Source organism: Arachis hypogaea, chromosome 6, assembly GCF_003086295.3.
Source record: "Arachis hypogaea cultivar Tifrunner chromosome 6, arahy.Tifrunner.gnm2.J5K5, whole genome shotgun sequence".
NCBI lineage: Eukaryota > Viridiplantae > Streptophyta > Magnoliopsida > Fabales > Fabaceae > Arachis > Arachis hypogaea.
This window is the reverse complement of record NC_092041.1, coordinates 110,586,381-110,608,823: the sequence shown is the minus strand read 5'-3', so window position 1 is coordinate 110,608,823 and position 22,443 is coordinate 110,586,381. Positions and strand designations below refer to the sequence as shown.

The window sequence follows — 22,443 nt, the reverse complement described above, 5'->3', positions numbered from 1 at the left end:
CTGCAATTTACAAGGTCAGTTGCTGAGATGTATAAGCAAATTTAGCGGGATTTCTTTGTTCAAGAGAGGCGGTGCTAAGTGAAATGATCAGAATAAGTGAACAATCATTTGATTTGATTCTATTTAAGACCATAAAATCTGTTTTGCTATATAGAGAACATGAAATAACACAATCTGAAAGGAGTAATGAGATCAGGAGAACAAGCCCCGCAATCCTTCCATTTGATCACATTGTAGTAATCATGCAATTTAGTCCATACGATGTGATTATGTGGCACATTCATTTCACCAACAAAAATAAATCTTACAAAATATTAGCTCCTTCCATTTCAACTTATTGCCTAACAACTCAATATTATCAAAATCATGCAACTCATTTAAGATGTACAACATTAACTTGATCATCGATATACTTAATACATAAATTTTACCCCAAGAAATAAATAAGGCTGCCATTCGTCTCTGCCTTTGTGTAAGAACAATTGGCCGAGAGTGGAAAATTTTGCCCGACTTAGAACCACTTCTGATGTCAGAATAGCAAAAAGCTCCCGGGTGGGCGAATCAAAGTGCCATTAAACATCATTGCGGACTTGGGTACCATCTTTTAAGATTGCCAATTCTGAAGCCAAGGCAATGTGATCACTACCCCATTTCTATGTACAGAATGAAAAGTAGAAAAAATATTAGAAGTCAAGGTATACATTCCAAGCCACAATATGCAAGATCAGGGCAATCAATTAAGTATCTTATTATCGATAAGGGGAGTCCATCTCAACTATAATCATTTTTGGTCATATGTAAATGTAATGTGCTGAAACAGGGCCTTGATAAACAGGTATTAGTGCACCACCCACCCAGACAGGCTAAAACTACTGATACTGAAAGGGCGTGGCTAGTCATAAACTGAACATAATTCATATTGAATCTTAATTCAAGAAGACTTGTAATAAAGGCCATAAATAAACCTATCAACCTGCAAATTTTCACAAAAAACCACAGTTTTGTTACCTTTGTTGGAAATCCAGGAGTCCATTCCATGGCATGTTTAGGTATTGGAGCGAGAACTCTGGTTGTCTGCAAACCTTCGGACCGCCTACACAACAGATCAGGAGAGATGTATATTTCTATCAGCTGCTTTTGCCCAGAGTAACGCATGCAAAAAATGCAAAATCAATTTTGTTGACAGCTACTTTATACTGAAATTTTCATGTCATAACTCAGCAATGAAAGTATTGATATGCAAGAATATCGCAATAAGACTTTTCAATTGCTATGAATTCGGAATATAATAAGCAAAACAGTGGTTGTAAAACTATAGCACAATCAGCACCTACCAAATGTAGTCAACAGTGCCCAAAAAGCATCTATTATAACTGGTCACCAGGGGCTCTCCATGGGGGTCTCTGGTCCCTGAAGAATCCTGTAGGCATGACAAAAGTGCAAATACAATAAGTTAATATGAAACAGGAGCAAGTTTAGAAGAAATATGGAAATGCAACACGTGGGGAGCTTCTATTATATGAAAGGTAAGCTTCTATTATATGAAATGCATGAGTCAGCTGATCATATAAAAAAGAATGGACAGAAAATAAAATAAGATATAATTGTGTAAGAATCCTTGTCTGGAATTTACCATAGCTTCAGTATATGTGCTCCTGAGTGGTAAAGGATGCTCTAGGAATGTGCACTCTGAATTTCCTGTTGCTGTCTCTATGTCCATTGGGGTCCAAAATGAGGGGTTGTAAGTGGTTCTCTCAGCATTAACATATTCAGAAGCTGAGCTTGAAGACAAGTCACCATCCACTTCATTGCTTTCTGCAAGCAGCAAGTTGGAAGCAGATTCTGATTCCTCAAACTCATATGATTTTTCAATATTTGATTTCATTGATGGACCAAGATCAAGACTCACACCTTCTTCAGTGTTATAAAAGGATGATATGAATGCCGTGTCATCTTCCATATTTTCATTGCCTATGGTTTTATCTACCTCATCAAAGAACAATTTCTCTAGTTTTTCTTCTAGTGGAAAGTCAATGTTGGCGGATTGATGTGATTTATCTACTACTACAGAGGTTGATGAGCTGTTCAATTTGTCATTGGTGAGAAGCTCATCAGATGGTCTTTCTCCGCACCCAGTATCAGGTTCTTCAAAAGAATCAGAAACTGGATTCTGGCTGGATAGTGGAGTTGAACAAATTTCTTCATTGAGAATATTTGTCGACTCAAGATCTATATTGACCCTGGAAGAATGATCATCTTCCTGGAGAGACGTCGAGGAGCATTCAGACTCCAATTTTCCATTTCCTTCAGGAAAATGTAAGCTGGAAATTTTGCTTGATGATTCTTGCTTTGAAGTAGTGACGGCATCTGATACATGTTCACTTGATGCTCCTTGATTTAAACTTGGGACAGTATCCAATACATGTTCTGTGCATCCCAAACCAATTGTATTAGAATGAATTGCATAAAGAGCTAAGGTCAAAGTACAGATGTCAATTATCTCATCATTAATGATTTAAGCGGATCATACCTTCACTATAAGTAGGATTTGACTCTTCAATGTTTTCAATTTCACCAAAAGTCTTGCAATGATCAACAGCAGTATCCTGTACATCCCTTCTTGCATATGCATCACTCTCCTTATCATGCTGCACATTTGTCAGAGACTTATCAGGCATATGCGAAATAGTGTCAGAAAATTGATTCTCTGAACTGTTACTCTTGGAATCTGGATTCTGCATGTCTGACAAAGAATTATTTTGTTCAATATTAACTTCCTTGTCACCCCCATTAGATGCGGTCTGAACTGAACCATTAGCAGATCTGTCACAGCATTGTTTTGTAAGATTTAGCATATATTTCTCGTGAAATGCAAGATCAACTTGTTTCATCACAAACACAAAAAAACATAAAAGCCTACCTTGAATTAGGACCATAAAATCTTGATGCACAAATTACAGCAGAAGCTTGTCCTGATACCTTATTCCTATCTATTCCAGACAAATCTAACTGCAAAAATATCAAGATCTCATTTTTGTTGTTTTGGCCGTGTCAGTAATCAACACAGGATACAGTAAAGAACTAAAGCATATACCTTCTGTTCTGAGATATAGTTGTACAAAGGACTCTGAGACAAGATAAAGAATATTAATGTCATAAAACCTGTAACACCATACAAAATGACAATGACAATGAATGAGAAGAGATAAGAGAAAAAATCACCTTAGGGGTGCAATTAAAATCGCCACAGATAACAACAGGAGCATTATTCCAGAGTTCAGAAACAGCTTTAGCCCTATCAATTAGCACTCTGACCTGTTGAAGCATATATAGATGAGAAATCATATACAAGAGGAATTTAGAATCATATTTTCAACAAAGCAGCAGCTAGCAGAGTCAGCTATGAAGAACTGATATCACAAGTTCAAATAGAGACTGAATCAGAGATAAATGAGATTGGATATACTTTTCAGTGTTCACAGCAGTTCTGCTCACACGACACACATATTCATTGTTTCATTAAATTGCATGTTTAAGGGACCTTAGCTTGCATTGACTGAAGGATAGTTTGATAATGAATAATTGCAAGAGATGCTTACACTAATGGGTCTATAGGTGGTACAAATGAATATAGCTTGAGGCATTATAAAAAAAACACACTAAGATTTAAGACATGACAGTCTTAATCTATATGCTGGATGTCCAGACTCCACTTAGAGGAACAAGGATTAGTTGTTGCTGTAGTAATCCATCCAAAACAGAACACTATCACGTAAAAGGAGGGCTTCATCAAGACGGGAAAATAGAGTATTTTAAGGTATAAAATGGAAAATTAAAGTTAATTGGCTGAAAGTTCAATCCTGAAACTAGCATGGTAAACATTTAGAACTTCAAGGTTTCAGACAATTAAATACAACAGTAGCAACAACTTCTTATCCCATTAGGTAGGATTGGCTACATAGAATAAATGACACTATTGGATATAATAGAAATTAATAAATGAATAAGAGCCTATGCAACAAACAGTAGTTACCTGGCCAAGCTTAATTTCTCCTCTATTAGGATTATAAAGCACATGAATGTTACAAACCACAACTTTACTTGAACCTTTCGTGCTGTAGAATATTACAAATATGTTATAAACATAAAAAAGAAAAATAAACCTAAAAAAAATGAATAATAGCTAAAAATATCAAAAGAAGGAAATCCACAAGGTTATGAATGCCTCTAGTCAAGTGAATAAACTTTGTATTTATCTTGATATATGATTAAGGCTCAAGTCAAATAACCTTCAGTCAACAAATTAAACTACTGTGGTATACTGGTATACCGTATACAAAGGAATCTACAGTGCCATAATTATCATACTTGAATATCTAATACCAACATATTGAACTCCGCTGAGACTTAACATAACTAGGCTGATGATATTGCCACTTCTATTTTCGATAATGCCACTCCACACATGATTTTTCGAATAGCATTTTTGCATGAATTTGTAAAGAGTGACATTATCAAATTAGGAGAGCAATATCCATTTTCCCTTAACTATTGATTAGTATATATCCAACGAAAAATAGGAGGCTGAAGGCTCTTTCTTCCAGTATAAATAGAACTCGAGATACTTCCACTTACTCAAAAACCAAAAAATATAATAGGAGAAAAGTTCAAAGTCATGTAGCCAAAAAAGGGGGAAATCACCTTGACGGGACAGATCCATTTTGAGTTTTGAACTGTTCAAAGGAGTAGAATACAAATAAGAATTACAAGAAAATTAATAAAGGAGTGAACATTTAAGATAAATAAGGATTCTCAATTTGTTTTAACAGAAATTGAACTAGGCAAAGCAATTACAACTAGAATGCGAATACAATATACCTCTAGTACACATATCTGTGCAACATTATCTCTAAGTCCCAGCTTATTAAACTCAATGCATTCTTCATATAACAAATTGAACCTATAATCAGGATAAATGTGATTATTAATTACTACATGAAGAAAATTACAAATAAAATTGATGGATCCTCTTTCCCACTGCCCAACCCACATACATCAAGGGGCATTAAATAAGTGCAAAATGGACATTGGAATCAGAAGGAACAAGATCAAAACTCCCTAGAAAATAGAACAGAAAATACTCAAAGCATACAATTAATTAAGGTGTACCAGAGATAATGGCTTATATAATAGAAAAATGTGTATAGTTTGATACTGCAAGACCCCAGATTATGCATCATAGTACCCCACACTCTTTCAATTTAGGAGTGCATTTTGGCTATACCATTTGAAATTTGGAGCTAATAAAGTTGTATACTATGAGCCAAATAAGGTTACATAAGTATACCCAATAAAAGAACTGCAAAAGATAATTATGAGTGACAAAAAATTAACCTAACAAAAAATGAAGCATACACAACTTTGGGAAGCAAAAAACAAAATAAGAAGAGCATTATTGCAAAGCAGAGCTGTACAGAACCTTGATGTTCGCCAAAAGATTGCACATCCATCAACTGGATTGCCTGTACGCATCTATAAGGAGACTGAAATGCTGTTAGACTTCTTTATACACAGAATTTTGAAAAAATGGTGTAAAAATCAAAATAAGGATAATTACATGATGATGTTGAAGTTAGTCTACCACAGGTTACTTGGTTACAACTTGTTGATTTTAAAACTATGTTGGACATATTTTAGAATCTTGGTCAATCTATCAGTTAAATGATATGAAGCAATGGAACATGGATGCTTATCAAGTGAAGCATACTTCTTTTGGTCTTAACTATCTAAGAACAGAACTTGTACTCTACATGATCATAGAACCCCATAGGACAAATTTGAGAGTGACCTATTTATAAACAAAATATCACATTATCTATAAAAGTAAAAAATAAAAAAAGAAACCTCAACTAAACCATACAAGCAAATCCTGAAACAAATCAATGCTTATAAGAAATGGTACAAGCTGTATTGAACAGAAAAGTTTAACAATATGAATGCTCAAGACAAATAGCTTCTAACCGACCTTCCAGCAGCCACTGTAGCCCTTGAGCTTCAATTCCTCGGCCAACTCATTAAATCTGTCAACCTCCTGGAAGTGATAAATATGAAATCAGAAGTTAATACTGTTTCTAAATCTATATCAAGTGCAGGCTTGCAGGACAGAAGGAACAAAAGATCCAAAGACACAAATTCAGTAGTAAGTGAAATTTCAAATCTTGTTTGAATTAGATGTTGAATATATGATGGAATGTTAATCTCAATATCTGCCATCAACAATTATATGAAAACATGTGACTTCCAGGTAAAACATATGTGGTTCATAGAATTGTTACAGAAGAAGAATCAAATCTTACAGAAGAATATGATCACAAAAATGTTATTCAGTAAGCAGTAAGCATTGCGGTGTAATAAACAAGTTACAACAGAATGATAACCTGTAAACACATGATATCAGCTGACCACAAACCAAGCTCAAAAATTAGATTCTTCTTTCTCCACTGCCAGTCCAATATGTGTCGTGGTATGTGGAAGTAAAGTTTACTCCGGTGGTCCAAAGCAAGGTAGTCAGCCAATATATTATAGGACACAATTATAAACCGTTCTGTCGAGCATATGGGAGGATTAGAGAAAAGAAAAACATATGTTATATTAGCCTGATGATATTACAGGAAAAATAAATTGTTATATTATAGGAGCAACGAAGTGCAGGAAAGTAATACATAAATTCTCCTCTCATCAAATAACGGTCAAAGCATTGCAAATTTTCATTTTTTAAAAACTTTTTGTTTTATTGTGGCATGCTTTTAGCTCCGCCCTAAATCATAACAAAAGATAAAAGTAGTGAACCTTCCAATGCTCGTTCCTTTGTGTTTGATTCAAAACAAAACTTGTTGGTTCAGATAACATTTGCATCTCAAAATCACAAGCTAAAAAGTGCCATGCTTTGAAATTGTTGAAGGTTTGATTTCTGAAGAAACAAACTTTTTAACATGCTTGCTTATGCTTCTTTCGCAATAACTTCTTACAAATGAGAAAAAAAAAAGTTTTCTGCAGATTGACGCAGCTTCTCTTTTTAATCTCAATGTAAGTAATTGCCTTCTCATTTCTCAAGATTCATATTCAGGTTCTGCAAGCATGAACCACTTCTTCCTAAACCCTAAAATTGAACTTGCAAATAAAGTCACAAAATCACTTCTTGCATAATATTATGAAGTTACCACAATGAGGAGGAGGCGACGGCGCTGTTGCAAGTTCCCACTCTCGATAGTCCGGGGGCCGTGGGCGGAGATTCTGCAGCGGACGAAACGCTGGCCTGCGGTGATCATACTGCGGAGGCGGTGGCCGAAACTGCGGCGCAGGGTGGCGAAATTGACAGTTTTGAAGCTGAGGCGGCGAAGGAGCCCTATTATAAGACTGATACTGAAGCTGAGGCGGCGGAGGAACCCTATTATAAGACTGATTCTGAAGCTGCGGCGGCGGAGGAACCCTATGATAAGACTGATTCTGATACTGCTGCTGCTGCTGCGATGGTGTTTGGTTCGAGAATCTTCCTCTCTCTCCTCGCCGGATTCCCAAATTGGTGTCGCGTACTGACCGGAAGTGATCGTCGCCAGTAACGTTCTGTCCTCTCCCACTGGAGTAGGAGCGCCCGGAGAATCCTCTCCCACGTCCTCGGTACTGCACACAGAGAGAGAGAGAGTTAGAATTAAAGAGCGCATTGATGTTTTGTTTACTATGTAATTACGAGAGAGAGAGATTGCACATGGTGGCACGAAGACATAATTAAGGTGGTAGTGAGGGCAGCTGTTGAGGTGGCGTCGGCGGCGGCAACGGCGGCGGCGAGCAGATGGTTCGGCGAAGGAGTGCGTCTCATTGTAGGAGAGAGGAAAAAAAAAAAACAGGAGAGTAGAGAAGGGTGCAAGCAGTGTTTGCTAGCTGGAGCCTCGAAACATGCTCAATGGATGACACGTGGCTCAGCCAATATTTTTTTTAGTTTAATTACTATATAGATATAGATATAGATAAATCTCTCTAGATTTACCAAATTTGCAATTAAGTCCTTATATTTTTTTTAATTGAATTTTTATATTGTAATTTTTTTTTTCAATTTAATTTCTATCGTGACAAAAACGTTTGAAATAATATAATATTGGTCCCGCTACGTTCCAACAGCATATCTGTCAACTTCTGCCAACTCTTATTTATAATTGTGTTTTATGGAAGTGTTTTCGTGGATGTGTCTAATAAAAATGTCTTTTTTATGGCTGTGTTTAATAGAAGTATCTTTATAAATATATTTTCTAAATATGTCTTTTTATATATGTAAAAATGTCTTTTTATATATGTAAAAATGTCTTTTTATATATGTAAAATATAGAAGTGTCTTTTTAAAAAAATGTCTTTATGATGAAATACCTAATTTAGGACACTTCTATATTTTCAAAACACTAAAAGAACCTTGACATTTTTTCGCGGGTTTTGGAAAAGTTGGAAACTACTTCTCGAGGCTATTCAGTTGTGTGTCTTGAATTCTGTTCGAGTTGACATGTTCTTTCATATCCTAACTTGAAGTTCTTATTTGCTAGACCTTTTGAAGAGTAATTTGATGTCTTCACTCTATTCCTCTATCCATATGTATTCTTGTTTGACCTTAAGTGCATATGCTGGTTTAAGATCTTTGTTGCATCTATCTTCCTCTGTTTGAGTTCTTCTTGATTCAAGTATTCTTTGATATAGCCTTGAACCTGTCTTAATGTGCTGTGACTTTTAACTCCGGATTCTGAGTCCATTCTTTGAGAAATTGTTGATTCAGTTTTTCTCTTACTTGACAGTGATCACAGCCAATTTTGAGATTTTATAAATTGCTGTTGATTAGATATATGCTTTTCTATATATGAGACTTTGAAATTATTTATACAGTTTAACAACTATTTCTTTCTAATACTTTGCCTGTACTTTTACTGGTTTACGCAATTGTACTTATTTTAAAAGTAAATTTTGACCTTCTAGTAATTTTACTATAGTTCCAATGGACATCTTTATTTGATTGTGTATTTGGATATTTTCTGAAATACTGGAAAGAAAGAATTTTTCGCTTTCATTCCGGTTGAGTTTCGTTTGATAAGCTTTACTTAACTTATTTTGAATTGAGTTTGGTTTAGCATACTACATAGTTTATGCCATTGTTGTTCTTTTGAAAATGTTGGATTCATAGCTTCTTCTTATGAACGGACTGGTTCCTTCTTAAGCTTTTCACCTCTATGAATGTCATACGTGATTCTGTTTTTAACCAATCTTTTACATCTTGTGAACATTACCATTGATCTTGGTTTGTCCCCTCTTGTGAATCTCATCCTTATGTGGGTCAGTTTGATTCGTTTCAGGATAGTACATTGTTTATTCTCCCATTATCTCTACAAGAGTTTTTAGTTAAAGATTTATCATTGAAGAATTACAAATGATTGAGTTGTCTTTTCTGTGACTTTTGTATTCTTTTGGATCAATTTAAAACTTGTTTGATATTTCATGCTTAGTGGATCTTGTTTGAACTACTCTAATTTAAGATCCTTTCTTGCAAGGCTTGACTCCTTTTTAGTACATCTTAAACTTCTTGAATGTTCTTCTGAGATGGAGATTTCAAGAACACTTTTGGAGTATTGTTTTGGACTTTTTAAAGAAGTTTTGAATTCTCTTGTAAGAAGTTTTAAACGGAATTTATTTTCTGTTTCTTGATTTAGATTGAAACCATTGTTCAATATTGATGAAGTTAATTTAAAAATCGGCATGCGCTATTTTAAATGAGGTTTTGGAAAGTTTCCTTGTTTAGTGGAAACCGGTTTGTTTGTAACGCACCACTTATTTCCTTACCAGATTGTAAGCAAATTTTTATCTCGGAGTTTCTTTTCTAAAAAAAAAAAAAGTTTAACTTCCTCTTTCGTACTTGCTATAAATGTTATACAGGCTTGTTTGAATATGAAATTTTGAGAATTTCGAACAAGCATCTGATTATTTCCGAGTTTTTATGAACTGCTTTTGGTTAAGTTGTGCATTTAATTATCTTTCTAAAATATTTGAGGAAATATTTTAGCTCTTAGCCAAAGTTGTGTGCATTTGTTTTTGGAACTCTACAAAATCTACTTCAACATGGAATTGTATTGAAGTAAAGCCACATTTATGCTTTTGTTACTCTCTTGAAGGACATTTGTTGCTTAACTTTTCTTTTAGACTGCGAGGTGATTTTCCTGCAAGTTTTCGATTCTTTTAAGAACAATGTATTCAGAAGTATTTTTAATCATGCCCTTGAGTTTTGTGAGCTTTGCCTTGGGTTTGAGATATTCTCTTTTGTAAACCTCATACTTCATCGACTCAGTTTGAGTTTGTTTCAAGCTGATGCGCTGGTTATCTTCTTGTTGATCCTATTGAACTTCTTTGATCTAAGGGTTATCTTTGAAGTTGTCAATTGAATTATGTCTAGCAAACTTTATTGCTTGAACATCCATGTTTATCTGGGATTGGATATATTCTTTCAAATCTATGACTATTGTCTTTGACATCCGTCTCTCCTTTCTAAGATCTCATATTCTTCTGAGTAGACTCGAGAATTGTTTTGGTATCACGTGCGACTTGTAGGCGTAGTAACGCGATACGTTAGTTCTTTAAGATGTGATGTGTATACGGAAGTTGAAGCGGTAGGTGTGCAACGTATGAGTTGTGGGCATTTTGTTCCTTGCGAACGGGTTTGTGGTTGTAAGGCTTGTGATTGAGTATGGGATTGTAAAGTGCTTGATGGAGTTGGAAAGTTGAAACTTTGAGGTCGATATGAGATTAGTGTGCGGATATTGAGCACATCGTTTTAACTCCATCCTGTTTTATAGCTTTTGATGCCTTGCCCTACTATCACATGATTGACCCATGTTATCTTTTGCATTGAGCCTATCTGGTAATGTTTGCTTTGCGACCATGCTCCTACCTTTGCCTCCTTATGCTTATGACAATCAAAGTATTTGAAAATTGTATATATGATTATATTTTGAGATATTTTTGCTTATTCCTTAAATGTGTTCAAGGGTGAACTGTTATGGAATTTCTTTCATTTTGTATCAATTTTCGAGGGCGAAAATTTTTATAAGGTGGGTAGGATGTAAGACCCAGAACCTTTGAAAAGTCTTATTATGATCAAGTCTCAATCCTATGGTTATTTATAGCCTTAATTTCAGAAACTGTTTTATTAAAGATAATTAAGGCAAGTTTTGATTTATCGAATTTGAGACGAGTTATGATTATTATCCAATTTTATAATTATTGGATTATTTTCTATATTTAAAGTATAAGGTTGATAGTTATGAAATAATAAGGATTTTATATGATTTGGATTAGTTGAATAATACTTTAAATATTATTACTGCTATTTTGGAAAATGAAGAAATTAAGTAGATTATTTCTAATTTTTAGATTTGGGCATTTTATTGAAAATAATTTGTGAAATTGATGAGCAAATAGTATTTTCAATGTACAAATTGTGTTGGATTTAATTTGGGTTTCAATTACTATATTATTCCCAATTTTATGTGAAATTACCAATTTGCCCCTAACCCTAACTTTCACACACACCTCACCAAAAGCAACACTTAGCCACTGAAACCCTAATTCAGCTGCCCTCTCCCCTAAGACACAGCAGCAGCTGTGCAGTCCCTCTAACCCAAACACCACACACAGTATCTGAAGCAAAGAAGAAAGGGGGAGATGGAGCAGAACTGCGAACAGGGGAGCGACGAGCCGCGCTACTGTCGCCGGTCACCTCGACGCCGTGCCCAGATCGCGTCCAGCGCTCGTCACTGCCATTCGTCCTCAGCCTCATCACGTTCTTGTTCGGCCGCCGCTGCTTCCATGTCCTCCAACGGCGCTGCTATTGTTGCAGATTGAGTCGCCGCGAAGAGGAGGAAAGGGCGTTGCTTCACACCTCGCCGCCGTCGCCAGTCGCGCGAGAGAGAGACGCGCCGTGAGGGGGTAGCCACCGCGCTCAGCCGCCATCACTTCCTGCCACCATCGGAGCTCGCGTCACTGTCACCCATGGCCGTCACTTCTGCTGTGCTCCATTCGGGTTCTGGGTTGAGCCACGCCGAAACCAGAACTGCGAACGTGAGGGATGCGACGCAGGAGCCCGATGCGAGAAAGAGGGAGCGCGCGTGGGCGCGCAGGGGAAGGGCGACGCTGCTGAGCTGCCGCCGCCACTGCCGTCGGAAGCTACCGTTAGAACCGCTACTGATTTGGTGAGCCTTGCCCTATTTCTGATTCCTTGTTCTGCCAGTTTATTTCTACCTTGGAGCATGTCACTGAAATTGTTTGTATGGGATGAGGTGATTATTGTAAATTCCTTGCCGCTGCCGCCGCTGGAATCACGGACCAAGGTGGTGGAGAAGGCCTTTTTCCCGCTGCTGCTATAATCGTTCTTACTGTTGCTGTTGTTTCGTTTGGTAATTCAGTGAGTATCTCACGTTTCGGAAACCCTGCTTTAGCGTCCGGTTGTGTTTGGTTAAAGACCTTGAGGCTTGGTAATGTAGGTTCGAGTTCTGATGATTGCGTGTCGCATAAGTGTTGCGGAGGCTGCTGTGCCATTCCTTTTATTTCAGTAAGTGTTTTTATCTCGGAATCCTCGCCATTTGTTTTCAGATTATGAGTTTTAAGATTTTCGCGATAATGATGTGTTAGGAAGTAGTAACTGAGCTTATATGTGGCATTGAGGCTGTTTCTACTTTTGAGAAAAAACACGCGAAGCCGGGACTTTGATTGTCGACTTCGGGTTGAGGCGGGAAGGACTCTGTGACGCGTTTGGGTTATGGAATTGCGTTTTGAGGTAGGGGCGCTTTCCAAAAACTATGCTTTATGTATTGGAATTATTACATATGGGTACTGATGTGAGATATTGTGTATTTGGTGATTGTATCTGCCTTATGTATTATTTGATTGACTCGAATGATTATGGATGTTGGTTTGGCCGAATTGTTGTGTGGCTTGTGAAATGTAATGTTTGAAATTGATTCTTTAAAGATTTGAAATGAGTTTAATCCGTTGAGGATTGGTTTGAATTGAGTCAATTATTTTGATGATGTGGAAGATAGAATACTCTTGAAATTCAGCCTGTGTTGCTTTAATTGATTTGGTTTTGATAAATGATTTATTGCTGAACCGATTCTTTAAAGCTTTGGAAATGAGTTAAATCGGTTGATATTGAGTTGATTTTTGAAATGGCTTCCTTGAGATATGCCACTGAGGCGACTGTTGGATTTAGCTTGCTTTTGAATTGATTTATGGTTTTGAGCTGTTGAAAAGGAATGAGAAACGGTTTAGTTGGGACCCGAAACGGGTGGCAAAAGTCCAAGTTTTAGGGGAGGTGCTGCCGAAATTTCTATAGAATCCGAGTCCTTATTTGAAATGTTAATTGGGGAATTTTGAGTTTAATGCCTTTCCTATCTATTTTGAGGATTGTGAAATTATGGCTTCTTTTATTACCTTTACTTAGAACAATTAAGAAAGCAATGAAGTTATGCTTTGAAAGAATTATTGAAAAGAGAATCATGATTTATCCTTATTTTCCAAGAAGAACAGTATGTCTTTGGGTACAAGTCATTTGAAAGAGAATTTTGCTTTGAGGCTGTTTTAAAAGGTAAAACGGGTTTATGTTTTTCTCTATTAAACACAAAGATTGTCCCTTGGGAGAGTTTTCGTGATTTTAAAAGGAATTGGATTTCGATTGATGAGCCTCATTATTTTGACGTTTTAAATAAGATTCAAAGTATCTTTTGAACTCTAGTTTAACACAACAAAAATGATTCTCTTATCAGTTTGAAACGCTTCAGATTTAATTATGGAATTGAAGCCGGTTTTGTTTAAGTAAAGGAAATGGTTTTGAAAGAAGTAAAGGTTACGTGACTCGGTTTGGCTTAGATCCTATTTTCTTACTCAAATCAGAAAGCCAATGTTTTAATGATTTTAAATGATTTTGGCGAAATGAGATATGTTATTCTCCCCTAAAGACTTGGGACTCTGCCGAGAAACTTTGTTATAAAATCCCATTGTTGAATGGATGATTTTGAGTGTTTCCAAAAAGAATCTTTAACTTGCCATGGTTATGGAAGTTTGGAAAGAGGATGCCGAGAGTGGCATTGTTTTCAAAGGGGAATTTACCTTGAGTAAAAGTGGCTTATGAGCCTAAAATGATTTGAGAAATGAGATCTTTAAAGCCAAGGCTGAAAAGAGTGGAAACTCGATTTCAAAGTGAAATGAATTGAGGAAATGATTTATGGCTTAAATGCCGACTTTATGAATTTAATGATGTTGAATGGTGGAAGTGCTGTTTTGTTGTGAGCCGGAATGGCTGTGTATGTTTATACATATTGATTGGTTCTGGATTGAACCGTGAGCCGGAATGGCTGTGTATGATATGAATATTGGCTGGTTCTAGAATGAACCGTGAGCCGGATGGCTGAGATGGATGTTGATCCATGGATGAGATTGATTGCATGTTTATGCTGAATCATTGATAAATGTGAATGTTGCACTTCCACTATCTGAGATACGAGTTTCCCTGGGTAGTAGCAGTGGCTAGCCACCACGTGCTCCAGGTTGAGACTTGATACTCTATTGACCCTATGTCGTAAGTGTGGCCGGGCACTGTGAAAGCCCCGGATGAGCTCGCCCCCATAAATATTCACCAGTGATGGTGATGGATAAATATTCACCAGTGAGGGTGATGGATATGGATCATGATTATGATCAAGTTTATGATGAGTATAACTCGAGTTGGGGATGCACGACAGAGGGACAGTCCAATGGTTAGCTACCAGGACTTGTCGGGTTGGCTCTATAACCGACAGATGATATCATCAGCCACTAGGGACAGGCATGCATCATATGCATTTGTGTGACATTGGTTGGGTGTGCATATTATACTTGGTTTGCCTATGTGATTAATTGCTAACTGTTCTACTTGTAATAACTGTTTGTTTGTGCTTGAACTTCCTTCCTGTGTTTGCATCTGGGACTCTGTTGGATTGTGGTGATTGGTTGTTGGTTGGATTGTTTGGGCCTAGGGTCGTGGTTGAATTGAGATGGACCGATGGTTGGTTTCGGTATTGTGGTTATGGTTTGGAAATGCGTGAAAGGCTAATTTGGTTCAGCATAGATAAACCTTCTGAAATGCTTTTGAATATTGTTTAAATGAACAGTTTCTTCTTTCAGAAAAAGGATTTCAGATTTCTCTTTTATTGTAAACGGTTGTTTTTGAAAAGAGGCATAAGATGGTTATTAATCACTGGTACGGTTTATCTTCACGTATCCTATTACAGTAATTCCCAAAAACCCTCTACTGAGAACCCTTTCGAGGATGATGTTCTCACCCCCCTACATTTTTCCCCTTTCAGGATATGGGCGCAGAAGTTACGAAGAGCTTATTTAATTGTTGTTGTGATGCTCTATATTGTTTTAGTTATGGTTTATTGTACCCTCGCCTTTATCTTGATATAATCTGTAAGAGGGATAGGAATTGTATTGGATTATGTTTGTAATATTATTTATATATATGTATATATATATGGATGTACTCTTTATGAGTTTTTGTAAGTTGTATGGTATTTATGGATGTACGTTATCGAACGAAAGTATCTTTGGGAGCGGTATTGCGGTTTAAAGTTTTAAACAGGCTCATATTTTAGTATTAAATAGTATAAAAGTCGTCGTAATGTCCGAGCTATCAGAGTGGCGCAGCCGAAAGCGTTAACTTTGGTAGTTAGGGTGTTACAGCTTTTTGAAAGATATTAGGCGTGCAGAATATTATAGCAACACTGATGAAGAAGCACTATAGAAGGTACGATGGCATGAATTCTTTGCTTCATGCCTTCATCTAACAAATTGTTATACAATTATGTACAAAAAATATTTCTCTCCCTTTTTCTTTGGCTTACACTATGATTGTTAGTTTATTAGTTGAACTTATTTCATATGAGAATACTAATTCATTTTTCGATCACTCATTCCAAATATATATTACTATTATTTCAGTAATCTTGAGTCGTCTATTACTATTGATCTGATCTCTTAAAAAATTTGTTCCAGCTATATAATTTGGTCCGTCTTATTTTTCTTTTTTGGTTTTAAAGTTGAGAAGTATTACAGGATTATATCTTGATCCTTATCAATTATTTTTTTCTTTTAGAATTCAAGAATTGTTCATTATTCTGATCCACAATTGATATTCTTTTTTACTAACTCTGTAGTCACATGTATCATAATAAATGACATTACTTCTTTTTATACAAAGTTATTATATAAAACTGCAATATTTCTGAAAAAATAGAAAAGAAGAGAAATACCAAAAAAATATAGGGATACAAGTAATTTCATATTTTACTAATGTATTTTTGACGTTTAACGTTAATAGGGACTAAATTGAAAAAAAATTTACGGTATAAGAATCCAATTAAAAAGAAAAAAATTATAGAAACCTAATTAAAAATTCGATAAAACAATAGAAACCTGCAGAATAATTTTTTTTTGTTAAACTGCTAATTTATCTATTAAGTGTCGGCTAGATTGATAGATTTATTTTATTGGCGTCTTGTTTTTTTTTAATAATTGTCGAGGAACATTTATAATTTTTTCCTTTTATAATTTTTGATATATATTAACTAAATTTATTATGTAAAAGTTAAAAAATATTAGTAATTTTTTAATTTGTTTATTGTTGCTTAAAAAATTGTTAAAATATTATATTATTAGGATTATATTAAATTTTAGGTGTACTCAATTTAAATTAACTATCATAATTGATATAAACTCATTATTATTAAAAAATGTATATTTTATTTTATAATAAATAATAAAAAATTTGACACAATATTTTATCTAAAATATATAAAAAAATAAAGATATTTATGTCAATTATCCAGATAGATATAACACTAAAAATTCAAAGTTTAATATTTTAGAATAACTAGTAACAAATAAATAATACCAATAACAACAATCAACAATGTTATTCTTATATATATATATATATATATATATATATATATATATATATTTTATTCAATTTTTATATAAAAAAAATCGCTAATATTTTTCAGTTTTTACACAATAAATTTAGCTAATATATATATAAAAAAAAATTTTAAACGACTCCTGACAATTATTCAAAAACCAACGAGATTCCCAAAAGTTTTTGTCAATCTTAATAAATTTAGCTAATATATATAAAAAAATAAAAAAATAAAAATCTTAAACGACTCCTGACAATTATCCAAAAACCAACGAGATTCCCAAAAGTTTTTGTCAATCTTAAATGACACTTAACAGACAGAGCAATTGATTAACATGTCATGTAAATATGTTCCATTAACTAAGGAGAGAAATTCTTAATAAAAGTATTAACCAGTCTCACAAAATTAAAGATAAAAAATGATTTTTTTTTTTTTGCTGAAAGCCTCGTAATCCTTAAAAAAAATTATTAGAAATCAAGTTGGGTATTCACTTTTAAAAAAAAAATTGACATCATTGTCTTAAATCTTCATCTTAATCTTTATAATTTTCAATTTTGGTTTCAACACTTCAATTTGATTAGTAAATAATACTCTATTAATATAAGTTAAAAATATGATGTGTCAGATTTTTTTTTTAAACAAAAGTAGCTCAACACATTAAGGTAGAGCAAGTAGGAATAAAGAGCACAACAAAACACTAGACACTAAACACAAATAAAAAAGTAAAATCCGTTGTCATTTCCGACATTACTATCAACAACCAAATGGATCAACACCACACCAATCTCTGTAGCTCAAAAACGACCTACTCTTAATGTCTTCAACACCTGTCTCTGGACTCTGAAATACTTTGCTATTCCGTTCCAATCAGATATTCCAAATAACTGCAAAGAAGTCTATCAGCCACTTCTTTTGCTCAAACTTACAACCTGGTACTCCAATCCAACTCTCAAAAGACTCTTTGATAGACTCCGGTATGGTCCAAACTCTATCAGTACATGTCAACCAAGCACACCACACCTAACAAGTAAACTTACAGCAAAAAAACAGATGATGCACAAATTCGATATTCTTTTTACACAAAACACATATATTATCATTATGATGAATAATCCCAAGTCTACCCAGACTCTCTTTCTTGTTGACCCTTTCTACTAAGACGAACCATGCAAAAAGTTCAACTCTTGGAGGAACCAAACCACTCCATATGGTACTAGTGAAGCTGTAACTTGTGATGTCCTCCGGGAGAGTCTCTTTCTGTAACACCTGCACAAAAATGAGTTAGTGGAAAAAATGCATTTTTTGTCAAATTTTCATACAACTGTATCCTCTCTAACAACCGATAATTTTACAATCTGTAGCCGGTCATGAAGTTGGTCAAGCAACTCTAACTCCCATTGGAATAGTTCTCTCTTCCATTCGAAGTTCCATACCCACTCTAACTCATCTCAAAATCCACAGTCCCCTATTACAGATCTTTGTTGGTTTGAAACAGAGAAAAGTCTTGGAAAACTATCTTTTAAAGAGGCACTTTGTAACCAATCATCCTCCCAAAAACAAATATGTCTACCATTTTCCACCTCCATAGACAAACCACTAATCATCATATCTCTCACTTGTTGCTCCTGAATATTAATCTGGCAAATATCTTTCCATTGACCCCCTCTTGACGGTAAAAGTTGTTTTGACAACATTAAAGTTGGGTTCAAATGATTACAAGAACATACAACATTCTTCCACAACGGGCAGTCCTCCTTTGAGAAGCGTCACCACCACTTGAACAAAAGGGACGCATTTGAGTAATGCATCCCCTGTCCCCAAATCACGTAGCTTCTTCGGAGCTTGAACCACTTCCCATTTCACAAGTGGTATACCATTATTCCCATCTTCTTTATTCCACAAAAACCTTCTCTATAACCCAATTATCTTTTCTACAATCGCTTTTGGCATCTTATACAAGCTTAAGTAGTAAACCGGCAGGCTATTAAGAACAGATTTGATGATAACTAACTTACCAGCTTTGTTGAGAGATTCAACTTTCCATAAACTCATCTTATCTTCCACCTTGTCTATGATAGGTTTGCAGGTCTTCACCAACCGAGGATTAGCGCCTAGTGAAATCTCCAAGTACCTGACAGGTAACGCAGCTTCGATACATCCCAACAAATCACACATATTCTTCACCCATTTCTTTTCATAGTTGACTGAAATCAAGCTTGACTTGTCGAAGTTAATATTCAAGTCAGACATTAACTCAAAACAACGCAGAAGTCTCTTATAATTCACAAGTCACAACTGTCTCTGTTTCCTGATGTAACATCCCAACTTTTTGAATCAAATCATTATTTAATAACTAATTAATTAATTAAAATGGTAATGATTTAAGATTTGAATTTAAAATTTAAACATATGAAAGCACTAGTGGTAGTAAATCTCTAACCGACAATAAAACAACCTTTTAAAATATAGTCATAATTAATTCTACATTTATTAAATTTGAATGATATTTAGTTATATAAAAAGATAAGAATACTATCTCTATTCCTTAAGTTCAGTATAAAATCAAATTCAAATTAAATTAGATAGATAAATCGGTTACGAGTTCAGAGTAGAAAATCGCGCTCTTATCAGCCAGCCTGATATACTAATAGTATTTCGGGAATATCTCAAGCTGTGGTTATCCGATTTACTTCGTTTAAGATTCTTTTTAAAGATCATTTAATTCTATATAAATTTGTCTCTAATAGCTAATTCCAAATTCCAAACGTAGAAAAAGTTATAGGACTCACAAAGTGACGATCCAGATTGAAGATTTCACCTAAATGCCTCCTAACATAATCTGCACATGCTTGAGAGCTATTTGATCCTTCCTTTCTCATTCTATTCCCTTTTTCTATACAAAACATTCTAGTATACACAAAGTCTAGCCATGAAACAAGTCTCTCTTCACTAACAAAGCACATCTATTTACATCGGAATACCTAGCGGAACTTCACTCGAGGTAGGGGTTTTTGTGCTAATTTTTATATGTCATGTTTTAAATGTTTTCGAACATAGATGTTAGCTTTATTTGCATGTCATGGTAGAATGTCTCTTTTCTTCATACGCATTATGTATTATAATAACAATCTTATGTGCATTAAAGAACTGAGGGAATGATCATTCGGTAAGGGAAGGTGACCCCCAAAGACAAGATAATCGAGATGATCATTCGGTAAGGGAAGGTGATCGAATCGAGATGATCCTTCGGTAAGGGAAGGTGATCGGCAAACTTTTGGGAACCTTCGGTAAGGGAAAGGGACTCCCATCAATTTTATATAATAAAGATACCTTTGTTGATATAACTCTTTTCTTGTGTATGTCTAAATAACCTTGATTGTAAATTGAACTGAGGGAATGATCCTTCGGTAAGGGAAGGTGACCCCCAAAGACAAGATATCGATATGATCCTTCGGTAAGGGAAGGTGATCGCCAAAACGTTTGGGATAAGAACCTTCGGTAAGGGAAGGGGACTCCCACCTTTTATACCGGTTTGAGCTCAATACCTTCCATAAAAGCTATGAGAAAAAGTAATGAAAAGTGCAATGAAAAGTGTGATTATGATTGTTCTTCTTTTATCCTTTTTAATTTATGATTATGTTTATTATTTCATTCAAAGATCCTTCTTTATCCAAAGTTCCTTTTTGTATGATGTATGATACTGTTTAAGGTCTTTATTTTATTCAGATCTATTTTGTTTGACTTACCTATGGCAATGTTACTATTCTTCTCTTGTTTATTATTTATTTTGCCTTGCTTTATGGCCTATGAGAATATCATACCAAGGTTTATGAGTTCACATTTATATGTTTTAACGCTATAGGCATTTTGTATGCATTACACATGTCATAACATAAGTAAACGAGAAGCATCTAAAAGTCACACCACTCTGACTAAATAAGAACTTTTAAAAATAATAATTGAACAATATTGCATCATCACTGTTTTTATTTTAAAAACTCGGAGTGGCTGGGGATGGATACGATGATACCATATAGATAAAAACTACTGAGAAACTTTTGTTTCTCACCCCTCTCTCCGTACCATCTTCAGGAACGATGCAGTACGAAGTAATACAGTTGAGGTGAAAAGACAGGTGCACTAGTAGGAGCAAGCTATCGAGGATGTAGATACAAAACATTAAACGTTTACTTTAAGAAGGAAGAATATGCAATTGTTTTAGCCATAGTTAAACAAAATAAGAGAATTAGGATTTCCTATGTGTTTTGTTTTATCCTTTTTGACTGATTGCAATTGTAACTATGATGTTTTCTTTTTTATTTGGTATGAGTAAAGCTTGTCATTGTTGTGCCTTCATAGTTTAGCACACTGATTTTTCATGTTAGTATTTTCAAATCCACTTATATTTTTCAACTAGTAACTATTCTAATAAAAACTAATTATTCAATATATTTTATTTATAAATTATTTTACATAAATATTTCACCTTTATTTTAAAAGAAAAATTTTGCAAGGTTTTGAATATTAGCTACTAAATATAATCCAAATAAAGCTTAACTCAGTTTAAAAGTATTAGGGTGTTACACCTGAGGGCAAAATAAGATCGTGTCATCTGCGAATTAGAGGTGTGACAACTCTATGTTATCCCGTCCCACCAGCAGTGGAGAAATATGTCCATTCCTTATCGCCTCACCCACCATCCTGTGCAAAACGTCAACTACAAGAACAAACAGAAAAGGAGAGAGAGGATCTCCTTGTCAGAGTCCTCTCTCTATCTTGAACGGCTTGGAGGGTGACCCATTAATCAACATCGACATAGATGCTGTGGTCACACATTCCTTCACTCATGTCCTCTGTCTAAGACCAAATTCCATCTTCTATAGCACAATATCCATAAAACTCCATCTCACTCTGTCATATGCCTTTTAAAAATCTAAAGAATATTATCAATTTAAATCATTATTGACGATTTATATTTTATATTATATATACAGTAATTTATTAGCCACAAACTTAAATTTTACAATTGATTAATCTTTGGCTGATAAACTAGAGAATATCATCAAAAAAATCAAAACAGAATCTAAATCGAACTTAAAAAGGAATATAAACGGCATAAGCATGGTTTGGTTTTCCCTCACAGAGAGCCTTTTGAGCCCAAATCAGCAACACTAGAAGTGACTTACTTCTTCAATTCTGTCCCCAATTGATTTACAATGCAAGTAAAATTCTAGTAGTGGCAATTTAATTAAGCACTTATTGAAAGCATAACTTTATGGCTAACATTATTTCATTCGGCATCATATTTTAGGACATATGTTAAAATTCTTAATTAAAAGTTTCTCATAAAAAATACAAAATATAAACTTATATATTATTAAAATAAGAAATTTAAAAATTTCTACTA

At 34.7% G+C, this 22,443-nt stretch overlaps 1 protein-coding gene and 1 long non-coding RNA gene across 3 annotated transcripts; one reads left to right on the top strand and one right to left on the bottom strand.

Annotated features, from left to right (window-relative positions):
- Positions 1–175: 175 nt before the first annotated feature.
- On the bottom strand, positions 176–7,985 carry LOC112755672 (carbon catabolite repressor protein 4 homolog 6). Of its 2 annotated transcripts, XM_029294000.2 has the most exons (17): positions 7,766–7,982; positions 7,221–7,680; positions 6,438–6,604; positions 6,026–6,091; positions 5,480–5,532; positions 4,879–4,960; positions 4,702–4,733; positions 4,034–4,115; positions 3,223–3,315; positions 3,095–3,127; positions 2,921–3,009; positions 2,531–2,823; positions 1,912–2,427; positions 1,634–1,815; positions 1,335–1,420; positions 1,009–1,093; positions 176–653 (listed from the first exon to the last, which is right to left on the bottom strand). In XM_029294000.2, the coding sequence occupies exons 1-17, from the start codon at positions 7,874–7,876 to the stop codon at positions 573–575; spliced, it is 2,511 nt and encodes an 836-aa protein (XP_029149833.1). In that variant the 5' UTR covers positions 7,877–7,982; the 3' UTR covers positions 176–572. The 2 variants fall into 2 exon arrangements, with proteins under 2 accessions (XP_029149833.1, XP_025659701.1); XM_025803916.3 differs by having other exon boundaries at positions 1,634–2,427; positions 7,766–7,985.
- A 3,682-nt stretch (positions 7,986–11,667) lies between these two features.
- LOC112754170 (uncharacterized) lies at positions 11,668–15,544 on the top strand. Its single transcript, XR_003814564.2, has 4 exons — positions 11,668–12,484; positions 12,564–12,631; positions 12,712–12,856; positions 15,423–15,544. It is a non-coding gene; the product is annotated as an uncharacterized lncRNA (long non-coding RNA).
- The last annotated feature ends 6,899 nt before the right edge of the window (positions 15,545–22,443 follow it).